Source organism: Mastigoproctus giganteus, chromosome 14, assembly GCF_048544385.1.
Source record: "Mastigoproctus giganteus isolate SK-2022 chromosome 14, ASM4854438v1, whole genome shotgun sequence".
Classification (NCBI taxonomy): Eukaryota; Metazoa; Arthropoda; class Arachnida; order Uropygi; family Thelyphonidae; genus Mastigoproctus; species Mastigoproctus giganteus.
In genome coordinates this window covers 72,210,867-72,229,032 of record NC_143588.1, presented here as the reverse complement: position 1 = coordinate 72,229,032, position 18,166 = coordinate 72,210,867, and the positions used below count along the sequence as shown (strand labels likewise).

The window sequence follows — 18,166 nt, the reverse complement described above, 5'->3', positions numbered from 1 at the left end:
TCCAAATTTCAGCCCACATTGTCAAGCCAGGAGCGTTTAAATTCTTGTTAAAGAATAACTGTAGGGTTATTAAGAGAGTAATAAACACAGTTATGGCGATTAGCAGTTCCATTTATTTAAATGTGGCTTCATCAATCAACAAAACATTGTCAACGATATTTGGGGTTGTAACACTCATAGTCAAAAAAACCGTTCGGAAAATTTCAGTCTTCTATCAGGAGCATTTTCATTCAAACTATGTAGACGTGTAGGATGATAAACTTTGTATTTAAGTTCCTTTGTGATTCTATTTAAGTTTGTTTTGAGTATTTTAACGAATTGCAAACTTCGCTGTTTTTGAAAAGGTTTTCGGACTTCTTTGGATAGCCTCTCTTACAAGTTCCAAATTGGCAGATGTCTTTGAGATACAAGGTCTACCAGATTTTGGTAGATTGTGCACTGTTCCCCATTTCATCAAATTTCTTCAGTTTTTTTTGTGGTATTTATTGTGGTGGTTTATCCAAGAAAAAAAAATTTGAACTTTCGTGCAACTTCTGGGCATTTTCATATTTCACATGCCACCTTATAATTTCAATCCTCTCCTTCATTATAAGGCTCGTGGTACTTTTCAAATAACTTTAATTATTCGTGGTTTTTTTTTTTTTTTCAAGATAAACTATTTTTCAAATAACTTACATTTACATCAGCAGTAATTCAAAATAGTTTCCTTACTTTTAGACCACCCCTTGTATGTACTGAACCAGTACTATAAGAAGTATGTTTGTCACTGTGCATTACGTTCACTTTAAGGGCCCCATTACTTTACCAAAAACTGTAAATCTAGTGAAAAGTACACCTTGTCTACATGTGATACGAAGTGATATGATTCAGAAATTTTGAATTGAATGACTAACTATTTTGTGGCGAACAGATTTATCACAAATGTTTTAAGTCGATTGCTTAACTGCAATTGTAAATGTAGCCTTCATTGTTTCAAGATTTTATGATGTAAAACATTAAGTTTTTAGATGAAAACTTTGTTGTTTTAATACAGTTTAGATGAAACTCTTGCAATTCAGTATAAGCATTGTCTGCATTGGGATATAACTTCCATTTGGTAATAAATTTAAAAAATAATATTATATAGTGCGAAACGCAGCCTAACAGTAGAATCGCAAAGCTAATTAATTGTAATTTCAGAAGTTTAAACAGCTAGTTAGATTTCTGAACTATTAGATTAACTTCACACATGCGGAAGTTGTATATAATCAAAATAATAAGTGTGCCACTGTACCTTAAAGTAAATAAACTTCTCTTTATTAATCTTTCCTTGGCACTGAGCGTAATCTTCGTAAGAAGACTTAGTTTAATCTCTTGGACCCAGTTATGCTCTTCACTTGGATATCTTGGAATATTGGGATCATGTTAAGCATACCATAAAATCCCTATGAGTTATAAATCAAGTTTGACCCAATAATATAAAACCAACTTCTTCAGTCCTGTTGGCTCATTAGGGAAGGACAGACGCTAGTTGAAAGATGGATCATATAGAATGTTGGATGGTTCTTTTTACTATAGGGATATCAGGTAAGTTAATATCATTTCTCATAAATTGTCTAAAATCATAATTTATATGAATAAATGCCGGAAAGTGCCTGGAAAAAAGCTAATACAAATCCTAGTAAAAAAATGTTATTTATTACAAGCAAGTGTCTTTCAAATCCATAACCTTGTAAGGAATTTATTACTTCTTTGGAAAAAATAAAATTTCTTAATTTTTAGAAAAAAAAATTAAGATTCTTGATGTGTGTGTGTGTGTGTGTGTGTGTGTGTGTGTGTGTGTGTGTGTGTGTGTGTGTGTGTGTGTGTGTGTGTGTGTGTGTGTAAAATCCGGTCTTTTAGAATTCCTACAATCTCCGCGGAATTCTAACCGAAACCTCTCTAAACCAATGACAAGTAAAAAATCCAACATACTGTTAACGAAGACCGCACGATAAAATTGGAACATAATTTCTTGCATCTAGTGTGTTTGCATGAAGCGAAGGCCCAGGAAGAATAAGTAAAAAATTAAAAATAATAACACAATTAGCATTAATATTAGTAGGGGTATATGATGCCAAAAAAAACTTCCCATCACCTGTCCATCACCTCCAATGATTTGTCCAGTTCTTCCTTGAATTTATTCAAACTACCCACTTAGGCAAAAGCAGATGGAAATTTGTTCCAAGAATAAATACGTAATAGTATGAGAGATATTCAGAGTAAATCAGGCTTAACTAACTAAGAAGGCTATTTTGACACAGCTACTCATGAACTGTATTTAGGCAACAATTTCGGCATAGTTTATTTTGATTTTAGCAAAGCATCTAACTGTCCCTCACGGGATGTTATTGCATAAGCCTGAACAGGCTGGGATTACTGGTAAGATTTTAAGGTGGATTGCTGGGGTGTTTGCAGGGAAGAAAGCAGAGGGGTGTGATTAATGGATATTCTTCAGATTGTTGTAACGTCAGGAATGGGGTCCCTCAAGAGTCGGTTCTTGGACCACTGTTGTTTCTCATTTTCATAAATGACATCAACGATAGGATAGAAGGCGTGATGTCAAATTTGCAGATGACGTAAAGATTGGCAGAGTCGTTAATGATCAGTGCCAAGCAGCGCTCCTTCAGGATGACTTGAACAGACTTCAAAGATGATCAGAAAAGTGACAGCTATGTTTTAATGCCGCTATATGCAAGGTCTTATACTTGGAGAATAGCAACCCACAAATAAATTATACACTTGGTGGGGTTCAATTAAAAACAGTGGAGTAGGAAAGGGATTTGTAAGTTACAATACGGGCAGATATGAAGTTTCTGAACAGTGTAAACAGGCAGCCAGGAAAGCCCATGGTGTCCTATCGATGATTTATCGAAAGTTATCCTGTAGAGATAGTGAGGTCATAATCCCACTCTATAAGGCAATTATAAGACCACATTTGGAATACTGTGTTCAAGTATGGAGACCTCATCTGAAAAAAATACATTGAGCTTCTTTTCTTGAAAGGGAGCAAGACAGGCAACTCGAATGGTGAGATCAGCAAAAGGACGACAATATGAGGAAAGACTCCGATTATGTGAGGTACAAAGCTTGGCAACCAGGCTGAGGCAACCTGATTGAAGTTTATAAGGCTCTGAGAGGGAGGGATTAGTAAAATGAATGAAGGTGGAATTCTCACTGTTATAAAGAATTCCAGAACCAGGGGTCATAAATTCAAATTACACGAGTTGAGGTTTAAGATTAGATTGTAGGACGTTTTCTTTTAGCTAGCGAGTCAATTTATGGAAAAAGTTACCCTCGCTGGTAGTTGAGGCTAATAGTCTGACTAAATTCAAAGGTCAACTGAATAGTTATCTGTGTGAGGAGGGAAGCATATAATTTGAATTTTCTTATCTACTATTTTATTTTATTTTTTTATTTTTTAGCCAGTGCAGCAAAAGTCCGTGGATTCTTTGCACTATATGATGAATACTATTACTACTATTAGCTCGTGCCCATTTGAAAGTGAATATCCAATATAAGAAGTTATAGTCTTTAAAAGAGATATGATAACCCCTGACAGCCACCAGCACTTTCAGTGGGTGCTCATGAGGTTAGTAAAGTGTTAAAGAGCCTTGGCGACACTGAAATTCACTTTTTCAGGAGGTCACTTTTATGAGTTTGTCACAGCTATAACTGGGAAATGTCACCGAGCAGAACTTAAAACTATTTGAAAACTAGCTGTGTCACATAAAGATTGGAGATCTCGTCAGATTTTCTCGTTTAAAATAAACATAATTATATTATATAAAATTTATTTTCTTAAATAGTTCGGACATAAATAACTCATTAAATCTGTATTAACCATGAACTTCGTGAGTTTTTCAATAGAACAGATTAAACTTGCAGATTTTATTTCTACACAAAAACCTTAGAAATTCATAGATACTCATACCCCATCAAAACAGTCATAAATTTGCATATATTGTACATATTTTTTCAATTAGTTTAACAAGAAAAATGGTTTTGATTTACGTGAAGGGGACGATAGAAAATAATACCCAGTAAAAGGAGGAAAACGGGCTTAAAAAAGCTGAGAATCATTGCCCTAGAGGATCTGTTACATGTTCAGAGGGAAGCATGTCTGAAAACATTACATTCTAAAAATATTCTAATTCTGAAAAATGAGACTATTTCTCGAATGGAACGAATCATTAGTAGGGGGCTACTCTCCTCTATTATACATTATCACTTAAAAAGTCTGAGTACCTCACAGAAGTCACAGTTGAATTATCGAAGGTGTGGATTCGGTATACAAAAGTATGTTGGAGACTATTACTACTCAGACAATCAAACCGCCTCTCCTCCGCAGTGGCCCCTTCCGTAATATTTATGGATTTGTTTCGAGTCTCTCTCTCTCACACACACACTGAGAGAGAGAGAGAGACAAAGAGATATTGTCAAGTAAAATGGTAGTTTTCACTTTGCACAAGAATTGTTCCAAAATGTAAACAATTCCGCATAATCTTTCAGGTTTAGCTGTCTCTAACACAGAAAACTGTGGCGTGAGCAAGTCAACCTACTATGGTGATAGGATCGTAGGAGGAAGAGATGCGCTCGATGGTGAACTTCCTTGGCAGGTAACAAAAAAAACTATCTTATTACATGCAATAAAATTTAAAATATCTAATAATGATTTACATAATTAAACACTATTATACTTCGTGTAGGAATTGCAATAAACTGCAAGTAATACTGAAACAGATGCTAACTGCCACCTGCATGTAAGAAAAAAAATTCAAAAAATCAAACTACCTAATGAAAAATTAATTAATATAAAATAAAATACCGAAATAAACAAAAATGTTTATTCAGGAATCAATTATTTCTTCGTTTGATAGTTTGATTTTTTAAATTTTAAATTTGTTTTTTTTTTATTTTAAATTTGTTTTTTTTATTTTAAATTTGAATTTGATTTTTTTATTTGATTTTGATATTTTTTATTTAAAAAAATCAGATTTCCTAATGAAAAAAATAATTAATGTTAAATTAAATACTGGAATAAACAACAAAAAATTATTCAGTTATTAATTCAATTTTCGTTAAGTAGTTCCCTCTCCCATAATATTAATTCAATTTTCGTTAAGTAGTCCCTCTCCCATAATATTAATTCGTGCTTCAGAAACAGTAGTCCTATGCAAAACACCAAGTTAATTTTTTGTCTATTTTTAAAGAATTTCAGGTTGCATAAAAATATTATTTTTAATTCATTGTTAGAGGACTATAAAATTTTAGCGCGTTAGCATATATGCAAAATGCGCCGGTCTTCATCATGTCAGTCCGTCTCTCTGTCCGTCCGCATGTACACTCGGCTCCTAGTGGATGGATTTTCATGAAATTCTATATTTGGGCCGTTAAAAAGATTTGTTGAGCCGCTTCAAATTTCATTACAAGCGGACCAATAACAATTTCCAACAAATTCGGAAATTATAATTTTTCCCGTCCGCATGTAATTATTATTGTATTATTATTATTATTATTATTATTATTATTAATAACTTAGCTCATAGCGGATTTTCATGAAATTTGATATTTCCCTCTTATAAAACATTTGTTGAGACTTCCCAAATGTCATTATAATCGGGGACTAATAGAAATCAGGGAATTATCATTTATTTTTTATACATATCACATAGGCTATCTACATGCCGTATATTGAAGCGGAAACACTGGACGTTATGTTTGTTGCCATGTGCTGGTTGGAGGAGTGAATAGGCAATGTGGCAAATTCACAGAAACGAAATGCTCTGTGTTCTCGCATTAAAAGTCGGTGTTTTTTCTGGTTTTTTTTTTTGTTTTTTTTTTTGTTATAAAATATGAATTATTACTATTTGCTAACGTAGCTGAAATGTAACGCAATGAATGCACAAACTATATTTGTTTCTGAAAGGTTTCCGATGTTTTCTGTTATCACACCAATCTACCAGATATACAATTCTAAGAAGTATGAACAATTCTAAGAAGTTTCTCTTTACAGGCTTCTCTACAAGGAAGAATGCTATTTGGTCCTTACCGACATATGTGCGGAGCTTCTGTAGTAAATGAAAAGTGGGCTATAACTGCTGCACATTGTGTTATTGGGTAAGTGAAAACTATAATATGAAGACATCCAACTGCATTTTCTCTGTAGACGCTATATATTAGCATTAGTAGTGACATATGATGCAAGAAAGCAAGCTTATACAACACCAACCAAAAAAACTTCCAATTTAACCTATCCATTCGCTCCAAATGTTTGTCCAGTTCTTTCTTCAATCTGTTTAAGCTATCAACTACCACAACGACAAATGGAAGTTTGTTCCAGCAATCAACCACTCACTGGATAAATGCAAATTTCCGCACGTCTATTCTGAAACTGTCTTTGCTCAATTTGAATTTATGCCCCCTCAAGTGCGTAATCTGAGCAAGAGGAAGAATCCCATCAGAATTGAGCAACCCATTCAAGGCCTTGTACACTTCAATCAGATCACCTCGCAGGTGCGTAGTCTCCAAACGCTGCAGTTGGCAGAACTTAAGACTTTCTAGGCAAGAGCACCCCTTCGCTCCCCTCACTAATCTTGTTGCCCTTCTCTGTACTCGTTCTAGCAACTCTACATCCTTCCTAAAATGAGGCCTCCATACTTGTACGCAATACTCAATGCGTGGCCTGACCATTGCCTTATACAAAGGAATAATCACCTTCTCCCAACTAGCAAAATTCCTATATATCATTTACCTGCTCTGGCAGCCTGTCTGCACTGCTGAGAAAAACCTTGATATCAGACTTCATATCAGACCAGGTATTTTTCATTCTCCACTACCATGAGTGTAGTGCCGTACAGTTGGTGCGTTACTCTGGGGTTACTACTACCCATATGCTGTACTTTACATTCTTCAACGTTAAACTTTAGTTGTCACCTCTCAATACATCTGCCCAACTTTTCTAGAGCCTGTTGCAGTAGCATACTGTCATTAATAATCCTACCAACCTTTGTATCAGCTGCAAACTTGGACATTAAGCCTGATATACTTTCATCAATATCACTGATAAATATAGACAACAACAATGGTCCCAACATCGAACACTGGGGAACTCTACTAATAACATTATTCCATGAAGAGCAGTGTCTATGATTACCACTCTCTTTTCTTCCACTCAACCATCCCTTTATCCATAGCAGCAACTTGCCCTTAATGCCATACTGCTCCATTTTGTACAGCAGTCTTACGTATGTGCAACAGCATCAAAATCACAATGCATTTGCGTGGTAAAGACGAATTTTACTTAAAAAGTAACCTGACCACTACACTACTATGAAGACTTTACTACTTTTTTTTTTTTTTTTTTTTTTGTTCTGAACAATCAGTTTCCTCAACTAGTGTCCTAATTTCCTCCATATTCATAATTCAGTTTCAGATTTGTACATATATGTAAGTCTCTGAAAAGAGTGTTCTAACACACTTTTTCGGACACTTCCAAGTCTTATAGTGCCTTTGAATGATTTTCTATACCATTCGACTCTGGATGTGCGCCAATAAAACCCAAACCAAACTCTGGATGTCTTGCTTTATAAGAAGATAAGATGACTAATATGACCAGGTAAACTATTATATTCATGTTTCTTATCGTTTTGGCTACCAGATAAATATTCTTTTGTGCGATATAGCCTAGTCAGCTAGGGCTTAGAGGGGAACAGGCATTCTGTGTGTTATCAGACTCTCAATCAAAAACACTGATGGAGCCAATATCTTTCTATTTTAGATGATTTAAGAGAAGTCCAGTTTACCTGCTTCCCTAAAATCCACGTATGCACACCTCGTTGAAAGCCCTGTTACGTCACTTTGGAGGCAACGAACGTGGAGATTGATTCTCTTCAAGACGTCTGGTCAGCGTGAAGAGGAAAAGACCAAACCCTCCAGCACTTTATGACAACACGACGAAACAAATGGTCCTCAGTCCCCCCCCTCTTACCGCAGCAAAAGGATTAGAGTGGAAGCAGAGGGTGTATTACAATGGCATGTTACAATGTAAAATCGCTCATCAGTGAACAGAGGATATTAGAACTGGAAAAGGAATTAGAAAATATGAATTGGAATATATCTCATCGGCTTGGCTGAAACAAGAAGAAATGAATCTTATAAGTTTATCAGTTGAAATCTGCTGTACACCAATAGAAACAGTGAAGGTAGAGTTGGCATTTTGGCCCATAAAGATATAAAAAAACAACATTTTGGATTCAAAAGTACATCACCAAGGGTGTCGAGATTACTACTCAGGATTTCTAAGAGGTACAAACTAAAGATTATAATGATATATGTACCAACATCGAACCATGATGATAAAGAGGCTGAAGAAATGTAAACCGAAATTGAGACTTCTACATGAACAGAAAACTAACTACACCATCATTATGGGAGACTTCAATGCTAAGGTTGGAAAAAGACAAAACACCACAGAAAGGGAAACTATAGGAAATTTTGGAATTAGTGAAAGAAATGAAAGAGTTTGTGAAAGACTTGTGGAATTTGTAGAAACTCGAGGAATGTAATAGTAGTAGTAGTAGTAATCGAGGCATAAGACTCAAGAAAGCAAGCTTATTTAGCATCAGCCCAAAAAAAAACCATTTCACACATCCATTCCCTTTGAACGTTTGTCCAGTTCCTCCTTGAATTTATTTCAATGTCAGTAATGAACATTTTTTTCAAGAAAAGGGTAAACAGAAAGTGGAGATAGAATAGTCCAAATGAATTAACAACTAATCAAATTGACTGCATCCTCACTAACAGAAGATATATTGTGAACGATGTTACCATCCTGAACAAGGTAAATGTTGGAAGTGATCACAGAATGGTAAGATTTACACGATATAGATGTAAGAAAAGAAAGGAAAAAACTGGCAAAAGTAAATAATACGAAGGTCTTTGAGATAACAGAGGAGGAGAAAGAACAGTATGTACTTGAGCATAAAAATAAGTTTTAGCTTCTGCAGACCTTGCAGGACCAAGATATACGAGGAAAACAACTTTCTGAAAGTGATAAAAAAAAAGACAGAGAAACCTATAGGTAAAAAGAAATCCAAAGAAGAAAAAAACTAGTCAAGAAACACTTGTCATGATGAACCGAAGACGACAAATAAAGAGCAAGGTAAACACCCACAAGGACAAAATTGAGTATAACACAAAAGTAAAACAATCCTTAAGGGTAAACAAAGGACTTAAATCGGCAGTCATGAACAGTAATACAGAAAGACAAATGATACTGAATCTGAAGAATAGTGATGTTGTACTTATAAATACCAGAGAAGGCATAATTCAAATAGCAAGACACTACTTTAAAGTATTATATAAGGAGAAGGGAATGATGTCAGCAGTGGAGAAGATGGATCACAAATTTGCAACACATACAACATATCCCATATCCTTCCTGATGAGAGAGAACATGCATTAAAGAAAATTAAGAATCAAAAAGCCCCCGGGTGAAGATGAAGTTACTGTAGAGTTCTAAAAATTAGGAGAAAGAAACACAATACAGAAATTGGCAAGATTCTTCACAAAATACATTAGGAAAGGTTTGACGCCTAAGGAGTGGGATAATGCAATTATAGTTTTGCTGCATAAGAACTGAGATAAATCAGAAATTGGAAATTATAGACCAATTAGTTTATTGTCCCACTCTACAAGTTGTTCAAAAGGATCATCACTAACAGATTAGAAAGAAAAAAAACAGATCACTAACAGATCAGGATACTTGATGAGAATCAACCGAAAGAGCAAAACTGTCCTAAAACGAGCAAGCTGGTTTTAAGACAGGATCTCAACTACGGATCATCCACACGTAATATCACAGCTAATAGAGAAAGCAAATGAATATAAAACACCATTATGCCTAGCATTTGTGGATTTTGAAAGGGCATTTTGACTCCATACAGCATAAGGCAATGTTTCGGGCACTGGAAATACAAGGCACAGATCTAAAGAAAAGGAATTTTTGTGCAAGCTGATAAAACCAAAACAAAGGGATACATACTGAGGATGATACAGCGGAGACTAGATCTAGTAGATAACCTCAGGAATCATGATTTTGGCCTCTCTATTGCAAAGACAGAGAGTAAAATATAAAGTGTTCGAACTACTTTACTTGGGGTCATGAGCGATGTTGCCGTATGACGTCAAAGAATATCATACCTTTCATCGAGTATCCATCATTTATGGGTTGTGATTAATTGAGTTTTCCTATCACTTTAATTTTATATTGACTAATGTTTTCATGACTCAGAAGTTATCAAATGATTATATTTCTAAAACATTTCAAATGATGTTTTAATGACTATAAAACTTTTTTAACTGTAATGTTAATTTTCACATCTCTAAATTCCCTTTTTATTACATTTATCTTTCATATATCTAAAATATTTAGTGAATTACGTAAAATTACAGCTTCACGATGTCTTCGTGTAAAAAGAAATGTTATTTTTTGAATAATCAGAAGTGCTTAAAGGATCAAGGATTCCTAATATGGGTACCTCTCTATTTGTTTGCTTCGCCCATCTCACCTCACCAGATGATATTAGCTAAATTACAGCCATAAAATTTCAATCTTAATCATATTAAGAATCGTGTTTTCATGTGTTCATGTTAATCATGTTTTCAATACACAAACTTAAACACCGACTATGCTGCCACCAAACGAGTAACAGTAACTCCCCGTTCCAGATCTTGGTGGACTGCTGATCTTAACAACAGCTTCAAAATGAAACAAGTCCTACATAAGAAATGGAAGCATACAAATGACAGTAAAGACAGAATCGCCTTTTCCCGTGCCAGGGCCCACTTTAATCGAAAGAAAGCTGACGCAATCCAAGTGAACCTTAACCGCACTTTGAGGAAAGGAAAGCCATTCTATGCTGCCCCACATGGTGGATTCAATCACATGCTTGATCCTCAAGAATGGCTCAAATACATCGCCAGATTTTCAAATACAACCACAGTCCCATCTACAGTTGTCCAGCCTGACTATGAAAACCCTTCAGATGTCCTAGGGACTATCCAGATCACGGAACAGGAGCTCATACGTGCCATCAATTCCCTTCCCACAACAGCCACTGTTGGGGAGGATGGAATTCCACAATTTATGATCAAATGCTTAAGCACATTCATCATAGGCCCTCTTCTCTCGATCTACAACAGATGCCTCGCTGAGCATTATTTTCCGCCCCAGTGGAATAAATACAGAGTGTACCCCATCCCCAAAAACCAATTTGCCTCAAACGTCAGCCAGTTCAGACCCATATCAGTTGCCTCTTGTCTGTTAAAAACTCTTGAAAAGGCTTTGCTACCCACAATCACTCAACAAATCCTCCAGACGAAACCACCTGAAATCCATTATGCTATCGCAGGAAAATCATCAATCACTAACTTGGCAGCCACCACAGAACGCATTCTCTCAGCATTCGAACAAAGAGCTGAGCTAGCAACCACATACCTCGACATAAGCGCAGCCTTTGATGCCGTGTAGATTCCGGCCTTGCTCCTCCTACTTAAGGAGAATTTTCACATTCGAGGTGATATGCTGTGCTTTTTGGAATCACTTCTCAGTCACAGAATACTTATTCTCCATCGGCAGCAACATACCCTATCCTGCGACATTACTGCTGGAGTACCGCAGGGGGGTGTCCTGTCTGGTGTCCTGTTCACAGCCATCATCGTGCCCATTATTGCCTCAACGAATGGTCTCCTATGCTATGCCGATGACTTCAAACTGCTGACTCCAATTAACCCTGGCGACGACCCCGCCCAGCTTAGCAACAGGATCAATTCCCAACTTAAGGATCTAGAATTGTACCTGGCAAACTTCAATCTAAAAATCAACCCTCTGAAGTCTGCTCAGGTTATATTCTCCCTTAAATCCATGCCGACAGTACTCAACGTTTCACTCGCAGGGGTACGAATACCAAACGTACCCTCGCACACAGACCTTGGCGTTCTGTTCGACCAAAAGATGTCCTTTGTTCACCAGATCGACAAACTCAGTACCAGATTTTCTCGTCTACGGTGGATCTCAAAGCAGCAGCTGCTACACGTCCGACATCCTGCCACTGTTAAAAGGTTCATCACCTCCACCGTCTACCCTGCCATTCTCTATGGTGCAGAAATATGGGCCTCTGCTGCACATACAAACCTTAAGCGGGTGTACACTGCTGAATACTGGCTACTGAAATGGGCGAATAACAAGCTTCGGCTACCTCCCGCTACCACAACTACCATGATGGCACAAGCACTCGACATCCCGAGGTTGAAGTTCCTGATCGTTGAAAAGAGGCTGGTCTTCATAGCCAAACTCATCTCAGGCCAAATATCATCTCCAAATATTTGGAATGCTTGCTCTTGGAGGATTCCACAGCCAAGCCTAAGGTCGGTACCAGCACTTGTGGCTCACCACAACAGGCTTGTACTCACCGAAAGATTTCTGCCCAAGCAGATGCTCGCTGCCCTCAACCGTGTGGACGCCGACATCGACACCATAATAAGTAAAAAGAAGGACAGACACAAGTTTATCAAAGCTCTTGAAACCTGAATCACTGCCAACTTGTATTTGTTTTTCTTTATTTGTGTTCAGCTCCTTGTTTTTATGATGTATTTGTATTTATTTTTGCATTTGTAATCTGTATTTTGTAGCCTTTTGTATGTGTTCGCTATATTTTGTAGCCATTTGAATTTGTACTTATGTTATCTATATGTGAACCCCTGGCGCTCGTCGCCGTGATGGGATATTGTGCTGTAAATCTACTTCACAATAAAGATTTATTTATTTATTTATTTATAAAAAATATTAAAAATTTCCAAAACTTAAGGGTGCCTATATTTGGCGCAGGTACCTTAGTATAATTAATTATCTCAATTTGGACTGATAACGTTAAGATTTATGACATTATTAAACTTTTATGCAATGTTCTGAGAATTGAAAATCTAATATATAAAACAGTTATGCAATATGGGAAAAACAAGACATTTCTTTTATACAATAAAATAAATATTTTTAAATTTTTTCCTAATTAGATAAGTTCTTAGTTCCAGCCTGTCTGCAGTCTTCATTACAGGAAAGTAGGTTTCAGTTCTTGTTGCGAAATTGTGTTTGTTACAAATTTCTAGCTTAGAATACGTAAATGATATTATCTCACAATTTTCTGAGACACATCTGAGTTCTAGGACTTTATTGTCTTGCAATATAATGTTTCTTTTACTTCCAGACTACCAGTTACCCAATTTAGGATTGTAGTCGGTAATAAAGAACTCAACGATGAGCTTGCAACCCCGAATGGTTATGCGGTAAGTGTATAATGTTACAAGTTCACGCTTACTCAATAAGAATTTCAACCTTTTTTTTTTTTTTTTTTTATTCTTTTTTTAATTTTGTGCATGTTCCGCTAGAGTTCTTTAGTTTGCTCGATCTTTAGTCTAATTTACACGTTTTATTCCATCAGAGTCCTGGAATAAATCACGAAAAAATTCTTGTAAATAAATTTAAAAATTGCACGAAAAACTGTAATACGTTGTTAGCAGTGCATTTATGGTGATTTTTTATTTTTTTATTTTTTCCAGTTATCTAAGCAATTTTTATATTAATTTACGAGAATATTTCGAGAATAAATGTTATGTATAGCATTGTAATTTCTGTTCATACCGAAAAAACATTCAAACCTTTCTGTTTTAAGGCACAAATTACGGAAGCTATCAAATAAAATCTGTGTAACCATTAACCTGAGAAATTAAATTACGTAACTAATATGCGTGAATCTAAAATTCCGTTATTTTGACAATTTTGAATATTTTAAGGCTACTTTGCTCAGAAAAAGGCTGGAGCATAAATATTCATGAGTATGCCTCATGAGTATTCATTAGAACGCTTAACTGCCTCAACGGTAATACAGTATGAACAAATACCGACCTACCAATGAAAGTGAGTTATTTTTTCATTTGATTGTTCAATAAATGGATTCGTAACCAAAAGTTGAGAACTGCTGCGCACTTTTGTGTAACGATAGCTAGTAGTTCTTAGCTAGTGAATTTTAGACGAAAAATTATTTGCAAATAATTTCTCATATAAAATTCCATTTTTCAAAAATGTAGTAAAAATGTAAGCGCACATTCTACAGCTAAAAATAAGAAAAAAAATTCCTGTGAACATATCTATCAAAAGTCTATTTCCAATATATTAACACAGCCGGTGGAAAAGAAAATTAAAAAAGTTTTACATACATTTACATTTTAAAATTTAAAAAAATTTAAATACTGTACAGGTAATTTACAGCCATTAAAACATCATTTGAAATGTTTTAGAAATAATCATTTGAGTTCGAATCCTATGGATGACCAGGAATTTTTATGAGTCTTTTTCATAACGTGGTTGAATTAGTTCGTCTCAGGTGAGGGTAGTATGTTTTTTTTTTTTTTTTTTTTTCTCCAGAAAACTTGGGTTTTTCGTTCAGCAAACAGGCAAATCGACGACAGAAAAAACGCAATTTACAGGCATAATATATACGGCACAATATGACCTAAGTCGCTGATGCGCATAAAACCCTATAACAAAACAAACCGAGATATTAATCATGAATAGCAAAACCTTTTTAGGTTCAAATTTTGTCATAAAAATTTGACCTTGCAAAACAGTACAAAACATACTAATATCGACATGAATAGCGTTGTACCATTTTGTGATCCTGACTCAGAGCTACCGTACGAGTGATTTATTATGATGGTGGTGGGGGGGGGGGCAGGACATTTTTTTTATTTATTTATTAAAGAAAGCGGTCCCTGCCAGTTTTCCTGGCAACTCCACCATGTATTGAAATACTGTACAGGTAATTTATAGCATAGCATATACTACCACTAACTGGTTATCATTCTTAGCACATGGGGACGGCCTGGGATCGTTTGCCTGCGTACGGATGATATCAAATACAGCATCAATCGTCTACCTGCATACGGATGATATCAAATGCAGCATCAATCGTCTGCCAGCGTACTGATAACATCAGGAGTGGACTAATAACGGGCAAAGATTACAAAGGGTCTGAATATCTACCCAAATGGAATATCCCGATTGTACAGACAATTCCAGGAGAAGAGCTGTATAAGAGCGACCAAGAGTCACATCAGAAGAGACCAATATCTGGCCCCCAACTGCCATGACATGACATTACAGTAACTCTGTTCCGAGTTCGCAGCCGCTTCGGGACGGAATATCTCCAGCCAAATTGTATTCCGTGCGGAGGAGAGATGGAGAAGTCGTAATACAAGGTTACCCACGATTTCACAGCAAATAGTCAATTTCTCTCTCAAAGATGTCCGTCCGTACATGCACTGCACATTATGTCTGCCCAGACAATCAGACCACCATTAGTCCCATTTCCTGCTTGATGTTTCGTTTCGGACCTCTCTCCCTCCAGATGAGAATACTTCAAGAAGTTGGCTGCAGACTGAATCTAGAGTCATCAGTTGCACCATTGCTCTGATGTTTTGCATTGAAAGTTAAACATCAGATTTAACTTTATTTATGCAATGCATAACATCAGAGCAATGGTGCAACTGATGACTCTAGATTCAGTCTCCAGCCAACTTCTTGAAGTATTCTCATCTGGAGGGAGAGAGGTCCGAAACGAAACATCAAGCAGGAAATGGGACTAATGGTGGTCTGATTGTCTGTACAGCCATAATGTGCAGTGCATGTACGGACGGACATCTTTGAGAGAAAAATTGACTATGAGTTACAGGGCCAAAATCGTTAAAATTCAGCTGGCTCCCATTTTCTCTAATGAACCATAATAATCTACCTCCTCAGCTGGATAATAATTTTCATATATACATGAGCTAATTTGCATATTTTGGAACAGGCATACTTTTCCACAAGCTCACATATCAAATTTCACTGACCTGGAATAATCATTTCGTAAATTGCTTCTCTCATCAATACCTTAACTTTTGTCTGGCAATTTAGAAAACAAACTTATTTTAACATTCGACTTCGATATTTCAAGACTAAAATTTTCAGAAACTACAAATGGAAGAAGAAAATTGCCCTCCCCTTCAAAGATTTAAAGGAGAAAAGGTAGACGAAATGAATGAAGAGGACAAAACAGGAAGGTCTGTGAATTTATCATTTGAAAAGAGTGGTAAAGTTATACAGGTCCCAGTTTATAATAATGGAAATATCATAAGAAAAGGCATGAGACAAAAACTGAGATAATTCTACATAGACCGCAGTGGAGGCAGGAATGCTCCACCTGCTATTGAAAAAAAAAAAAAAAAAAAAAAGACTAATAAATAATTGTACAGTTAATTTAACCTATTTATTAATGTTCAATGTTCAAATAATAAATTACATTTTGGAATTAAAAAAACAACAACAACAAAATGTCTTTTATTAATATTTAACCATTCTGTTTCCTGTAATCCACAGCTGAAAACAAATTTTAGACGATAATGTAATGGGATAGTAACTTGTTTTGTAATGTTTATAATAATGTACAAAAAAAAAAAAAAAAAAACCGAGAATAATGTCTCGTGTTTAACTTTTAATTTTTTTTTATTTTAATATTTAAAATTTGCTAACTATTAAACTCCAAATCCAAATGGCGCTACCCTTGATAAGGCGCCTTTGTGCGGTGCACGAAGGCGCCGGATTCCTATGATGCTTTCCTGGACCCTAGGTTGTGTACGGAGGAATAGCAGCATCACTGGGAGATCCTATCACCACGTACAGGTGCCCACGTCGAAGGGTATTATTCGACAGGTTTGCGGGACGAAACAATCTGCATTTCCGGGAGGGAAAAAAAACAAGGAACCCCTCCTCCGAGATTAACTAACTCAGCCACGTTGTGAAAAAAAAAAAAAAAAAAAAAAAAGCCCATAAAAATTCTTTGCGTTATTAACTAGATTCGAATCTCTTGCGCTCAGGGTGTTAGAACGATAATTATAATCACTGTGCTACTGGCAAGGACCCGCACACAACTTTGACATCCAAACTCGAAGTGTTGTTGGAGAAGTGCTGCGACACCCGGGCGAACGCTCTATGTCAACGGTTGCCAAACTGTGCGCTGCGGCGCCTCAGGGCACCGCGAGATATTTTAAATTTTCGAGAGAAACACAGCTATACTCGACATCTGTCGGATACCGCACGAACTACTAGCTCGAGGTGAACAGTTTCAACATTACTTATTAAGTTGTTTGGATCTAACTACTTAATAAACGGAACTGTTAGGTATTTCTTTTGGCCTAGGGGCGCCGTGAACCGAGAAAGCTTGGGAACCTCTGCCCTATGTGTTTGTTTTGTCAAAAACAAAACAAACACACTGGGCTTTTCAGACAAAACATACATCTAGGAGACATCGGTCGGTGTATTGTCAGTAAACTGCGTATATCCTATTGTTGGTCTGCTTGCCAGTTTTGCTGGATTAAAACCAAGTTTCCGGGCGAGGCATGAACCGTAGATCTTTTCCATTCGATGTAGAAGGATAATGATCATAACTACTGTGCTAGCCGCAAGAGAGCTAGCCGTAACAGATATGATGACCGTAAGGTGACGGGTCAGAACTCACATGGGTCCTAACCTGTTATCCTACCTTTGAGCGCCTCTCAAGAAGAAGGCATCAAAAGGTTGTCGCAATTTTTCGGACAATGAGGTGAAAGATTTCATCGCACAGACGTTAGCATGCATATACACTTACAGGAAGATTACTTTGAAGGTGATCACAAAATATTATTGTTAAAATTACAGTAAAAGTTGTTTTTTTTTCTCTCTCTCGTTTAATCCTGGAATACTGTCCAATCTGGTGTTTCTTATGCGATTGCGATTCTAATTTTTCGGGCTTACCAAATAAAAAGAATACACAGTATCGATAACAGTTCCAGAATTGATTACATATCCTCTTCAAGAGAACGAGATCTTAATACAAGGATCAATTAAATTTTTAGATAAACAAGTTGGTAAGAGCCATATTCGTTCAGTGAAAAAAATGTCAATTATTCAAATAATTTCACTATTGCTTTCTTAAAAATTCAGAAATTTATAAAAATCTATTAATTTTTAAGACATACAGAGTTCATAATTTTAAACTTTGTCAAATTAAGCACT

At 36.1% G+C, this 18,166-nt stretch overlaps 1 protein-coding gene across 1 annotated transcript in view; it reads left to right on the top strand.

Moving 5' to 3' along the window:
• Positions 1 to 1,517: 1,517 nt before the first annotated feature.
• LOC150075235 (trypsin eta-like) overlaps positions 1,518 to 18,166 on the top strand; it is an 81,619-nt gene continuing 64,970 nt past the window's right edge. Inside the window, exons 1-4 of the mRNA XM_090388407.1 lie at positions 1,518 to 1,566; positions 4,531 to 4,637; positions 6,035 to 6,138; positions 13,284 to 13,362. Of these exons, the coding sequence (XP_090244533.1) occupies positions 1,518 to 1,566; positions 4,531 to 4,637; positions 6,035 to 6,138; positions 13,284 to 13,362 (339 nt within the window). The remainder of the gene's footprint in view (positions 1,567 to 4,530; positions 4,638 to 6,034; positions 6,139 to 13,283; positions 13,363 to 18,166) is intronic.